The sequence below is a fragment of the Merops nubicus genome, unplaced genomic scaffold (assembly GCF_000691845.1).
Source record: "Merops nubicus isolate BGI_N331 unplaced genomic scaffold, ASM69184v1 scaffold424, whole genome shotgun sequence".
NCBI classification, from domain to species: Eukaryota; Metazoa; Chordata; class Aves; order Coraciiformes; family Meropidae; genus Merops; species Merops nubicus.
This window is the reverse complement of record NW_008606011.1, coordinates 1099-6222: the sequence shown is the minus strand read 5'-3', so window position 1 is coordinate 6222 and position 5124 is coordinate 1099. Positions and strand designations below refer to the sequence as shown.

The 5124-nt window shown below is 54.6% G+C and overlaps 1 protein-coding gene across 1 annotated transcript in view; it reads left to right on the top strand.

The window, feature by feature from the left end:
• Positions 1 to 1360: 1360 nt before the first annotated feature.
• The window catches only part of SLC35B4 (solute carrier family 35 (UDP-xylose/UDP-N-acetylglucosamine transporter), member B4), a gene marked incomplete at its 3' end in the record, with an annotated part of 4816 nt that continues 1052 nt past the window's right edge, over positions 1361 to 5124 (top strand). The window contains exons 1-6 of the mRNA XM_008939484.1: positions 1361 to 1530; positions 1958 to 2060; positions 2402 to 2451; positions 2724 to 2805; positions 3981 to 4041; positions 4751 to 4860. Coding sequence (XP_008937732.1) covers positions 1361 to 1530; positions 1958 to 2060; positions 2402 to 2451; positions 2724 to 2805; positions 3981 to 4041; positions 4751 to 4860 — 576 coding nt within the window. The remainder of the gene's footprint in view (positions 1531 to 1957; positions 2061 to 2401; positions 2452 to 2723; positions 2806 to 3980; positions 4042 to 4750; positions 4861 to 5124) is intronic.

Below are 5124 nucleotides of genomic sequence, written 5' to 3'. Positions count from 1 at the left end.
CTCTTCTGTCAAATAACCAACAACAGGATGAGAGGCACTGGGTGAAGTTGCCCCAGGGGAGGTTTTGGTTGGATCTGAGGCAGAATTTCTCTCCTGGCAGAGTGGTGAGACCTTGGCCCAGGCTGCCCAGGGAGCTGCTGGAGTCCCCAGCTCTGGAGGGGTTCAAAAAACACGTGGACGTGGCCCTTGGGGACATGGTCTAGTGCCCATGGTGGTGTTGGGTTGATGGTTGGACTCGATGATCTTAGAGGTCTCTCCCAACCTTCCCAACTCCATGACTCTACAGCTTTGGAGGAGACCAAGCTTTCAGCTCTGCCTCCCAGGACACAGCTTGGTGGTTCTGGTCTCTAGTGCTTCTCTCAGCTTGTCTTCTGCAAAACCCTGTCCAGACCCAGCCTCCAAGGACTCTCCAGCCTGAGTCAGCTGCAGGCTCCTGCAGCAGGGTGGGGAGCAGCTCAGTGACCTGCAGCTGCTCTTCTGAGCCCTTGGCTTCAGTTCCTCTCTGGCACCAGAGAAAGGAGAAGTTCTTGCTCCAATTCCTGTCTCCTGCTGGAAAGAACAGTGAGCTCTCTGCTCATCTGCCATGCCATGGCCTCCTCAGAGCCCACAGCTGGCTGTGCCTCCCAGGATGTCCTCTCCTGCTTCTCCTGAGCTTCTTGGGAAGGAGGCAGAGTCCTCAGTGGGCACGTGGTTATCATCAGCCTGTCTCCAGCTCTCCAGCCCTTGAGTGAGATTCCTCCTCCCTCAGGCTACACACACAAGGTTGTGTTGCTCCAACGTGGTGGCTTTTGGTGGTAACTCCAGGGCCTGGGTCTCTCTGGGAGGACAAGATGCTCAACCACAAGAGGGTCTCTGGGAGGTCAGCAATGCCCTGAGGGGGGAACCCCTCTGCTGGGAGCCCAGCAGGAGAGAGTTGGGCTGGGGCAGCTGAGAGGAGAAGGCTCCAGCTGGGGAGACCCCCTGGGGGCTGCCAGAAACCTGGGGGGGGACTTCTTACAAGGGCTTGTAGTGATAGGGCAAGGTGTAATGGCTTCAAAGTGGAAGAGTGGAGATTTAGATGAGAAATGAAGAAGTTCTTCACTCTGAGGGTGGTGAGCCCCTGGAACAGGTTGTCCAGAGAAACTGTGGATGCCCCATCCCCAGAATTGTTGAAGACCAGGTTGGATGGAGCTCTGAGCAACCTGCTCTGGTGAGAGGTGTCCCTGCCCAGGGCAGGGGGTTGGAATGAGATGATCCTTAAGGTCCTTTCCCACCCAACCCACCCCATGATTCGGTGACTCTGTGTCCCAGTGAAGCTCCTCCAGCCTGATCCTCACACTGTGATGATGAGCTGTTAGCTCCTTTTCCTTGGAACCCAGTGATGAGTGTTCTCCCTGGCATTGCCCTTCCCCTTGTCTCCCTTCTCCATGTCTCCAGGCAATTCCCAGGATGTGGGAACATTGTGACCTTCTCCCAGTTCCTCTTCATCGCCGTGGAAGGCTTCATCTTCGAAGCCAACTTTGGGAGGAAGAAACCAGCCATACCACTGAGGTATGGACAACCTGGAGGCCTCTGCTTCCTGTGTTCATGCTCCCCTCCCTGCCACTCCATGGCTGAAGGGAGAAGGTTTTTTTGGGGGGGGGGTTCCTCAGCAGGCTGTGCAGGATGGGGCTGGGCTGAGGGCTGGGGACAGAGATCCTCCTGGCTGAGAAGTTGAGGGCAACTTCAGTGCCCTTCCTGGTGAGGAACTGCAGTTTGTGGAGGCTCCAGTGTGGGTGTGGAAGCATGGAGGTGCTCAGCCTGGCTTTGAAGAGTTTCTCCTTCCACTCAGGGGTACTTCTGCTGGCAGAAGTGGAATCCCCTCAAATCAAACCTTGTCCTGTGCCACTCTCCTTAGGAGAGAAAGGTCTGGAGAAGGTGTCTCAGCATCTCAAGCACCTGCACAGCCACCAGCTGGGGTTCTTTTTTTGTGTTCCAGGTACTATTTCATCATGGTGGCCATGTTCTTCACTGTCAGTGTGGTGAATAACTATGCCCTGAACTTAAATATTGCCATGCCACTGCACATGATCTTCAGATCAGTGAGTACTGTCCCACCCTCCTCTTCCTCTCCCTCCTCCTCAGCTCTGCAGCACAGTGTGTGCCCACCCTCTGTCCCCTGAGGGCATCCAAACCCTGGGCAAATGCTAAACTCTGGCTGAGGTGGGGAGAGGAGCCTGGTTGCAACCTCCTTGCCAAGCCACCTTCTGCCCTCCTCCCAGCTGAGATGAGACTCTCCCCACCCTCTGGGTCTCCTTCATCCTGCTCTGGTCTTTCTCTTGGTGTTTAGCCATCCGTGGTGCTGGGTTTGCAGCAAAGCTTGGGCAATTTTGTCCTGCTGACCTCCTGATTTGTGTTTCTCCTCCTCTCTCTCCTTTCCCAGGGCTCTCTCATAGCGAGCATGGCTCTTGGTATCATCATTCTGAAGAAAAGGTACCTCACAAAGCCTCTGGCATCATCTGAGAACACTTGGCCATGGACTTAACCCTGAGCAGAGTTCAGTGCTCTCCCCTCTGCTGTTAAATGTTCTTTTACTGATGGGGAAACTGAGGCACCGAGGGCTAGAGGGAGATCTTGGTCCAAGTGCTTCTTTTTTTGGGGTGCAGGTTGGAGGGAGTTGGCTTTTAGAGGTCCAGCATGAGGGGGTGGGCATGTGCCATGGGTTGTAGTGCTCACTCCCCCCCTCTCCTCTCCCCCCCCTGCAGATACAGCATTTTTAAGTACACCTCCATAGCCCTGGTGTCCTTGGGGATCTTCACCTGCACCTTCATGTCTGCAAAGCAAGTGGTAAGGACTGGAAAGGGCCTGAGGGGCTAACTGGGGACCTCCCTGCCAGGAGGAGCTGCTGCCAGCCCCTTCACCACTTCATTCCCTTTGCCTGAGTGCTGATGGAGAGACAAGGGGGCTCCTAGCTCTACATCTGCTCCCCAAAAATCTCTTCTTCCTGGGCTCCTTTTCCTGTGGTGTGGAGGGGAGGGGATGCACACACATGGGTGTGGTTTAACTGGGTGACAGGTGCCTTTTAACCCCTTCCAGCTGCTTTGTGCTGAGAGGAAACCAGCATTTTTTTGGGTTTTTTTTTGCCAGACCAGCTGTTTTCTCCAGCCCTTCCTGTGATGTGTTAAGAGCAGGTGAATCTTAGACAAAACTTCAGCCTTTGCCAAAGGAAATGATCAACTTTCAGGCTGGATTTTTCCAGACCTCTTGTCATCCAGTGTGACTTGTGACCCTTGAAATAAAGGGTGTGGATTTGGAGAATAAAGAGAGGGAAGAAAACCCACTTGTAGCACCACTTTGGGCCTCTCCTGGCTCAGCACCCCCAGCCTGAGACAGAAAAATGCCTCAAAGTGCTGGTCAAGTGAAAATTGGTGGCACTTAATGCAGCTCAGAGAGACTGGCAAGGAAACAGGGCTGTCAAACCTCCAAGCCCTCCATCATTTCACAGCTCTTTATACTCAGGGGCTCTGAGGAAGGTCTCTGCTGGGCAGCCTTGCTCTGTGTTCATCCAGATACACTCCCAGCAGGGCTGGGATTTTGGGGCAGTCTCAGAAAACTCTAATTTGTCCTAAACCCCAGTGAAATGGTTGAACCAAAACTTAGAGCTCCACCCCCAGCTGATGGCATCTACAGGCTTGGTTTCCTCAGTGTCTTCCCCACAGGATTGGTTTGGTGGATGAAGAGCTGGGAGTTTCACCAAGCCAGGGCACTTTTTTCAGAGAAGCTTCTTTCCTGATGAGATATTGACCTTTTTTTGGGTGGAATTTGATGTGTTCCCTGAGGCAGGGGGGGAAGCAACGTGGGCTGTGGTTGCTGCCACCTCTGGAGAAGGTCAGACCTTGGGTGGTGCTGGCTTTGGGGGGGTTGCTTGGAAGACAACACCCAAACCAAGAGTGAGGGAGGGGCAGGTCTGACGAGCTGCAGGGCTGTGCCAGCTCCTGGTGACTGTTGTCTCCCTCCACCAGGCATCTGACTCCAGCTTGAAGGAAGAGGATGGACTCCAGATTTTCTTCTGGTGGCTTCTAGGTGAGTGCCACCCCTCCAGCAGACCTCTCTGGGCTCTCTGGTGTCCTTGGCCACGTGGGTTGTGCAGAGCAGAGTGTGGTGGGAGTCCTTGGGCTGAGATTCAGCTGGGCTGAGGATCTGCTGGATGTTGGTTGAGCTTGGTGACTCTCAGGAGCAGATAACTTCATGTGGCCAGCAAGGGGTTTCTTAGTGACAGGGTAAGACTCCAGTCCTGCCTGTTGGCAGATTCCTTCTAGATTTCTCCTTCCAGAAGCTGCCCAACCTCATGTCCCTGATGCCACCAGATAGGCTCCAGAGAGGGAGAAGGGGCTGCAGCTGCTCCAGGGGTTTGTTCAGCACAGGATTTCTTGGAGGAGTCTCTCAAGTCTGGCACCTGAGTCTGTTTTTAAACCTCCAGCCTGGGCCTGTGGGTGTTTTCTCCTGGGAACCTGGGGTTGATGTCAGCAGTGGCCAATGACTCTGCCCCTGGCATCCCACCAAGGCAGCTTGCCAGGGCTGAGTCACTTCTGAGGAGATGTTCTCCAAAGTCTCCTGGCACCTCAACCTTCCCAATATACCCTTGTCATCAAGACCATCATCCATTTTCTCATCAAGCCTGCAAGTTTTGGGTTTTTTTTTCACTGTGAAAGCCAAACTGGGAATCCTGAGGCTGGCTGACTTGAGCTGTGCCATGCCTGAGCAGTGTTGCAAGACTGTGCTTCTGTTGCAGGTATTGCTGCCCTCACCTTCGCCCTCCTCATGTCTGCCAGGATGGGGATTTTCCAGGAGACACTGTACAAGCAGTTTGGGAAGCACTCCAAAGAGGCCCTTTTTTACAACGTGAGCCACCACCTCCCTTCTCTTGCCTTTTCCTAGGGAGGCAGAACTGCTGGTCTGGGCCAGCACTGGTGTGGCCAGCAGGAGCAGGGCAGGGATCGTCCCCCTGGGCTGGGCACTGGGGAGGCTGCCCCTCCAATCCTGGGGGCAGTTTTGGGCCCCTCCCTCCCAGAAGGCCCTTGAGGGGCTGGAGCGTGGCCAGAGAAGGGCAACGGAGCTGCTGGGGAAGGGTCTAGAGCCCAAGTGTGGGGAGGAGCAGCTGAGGGA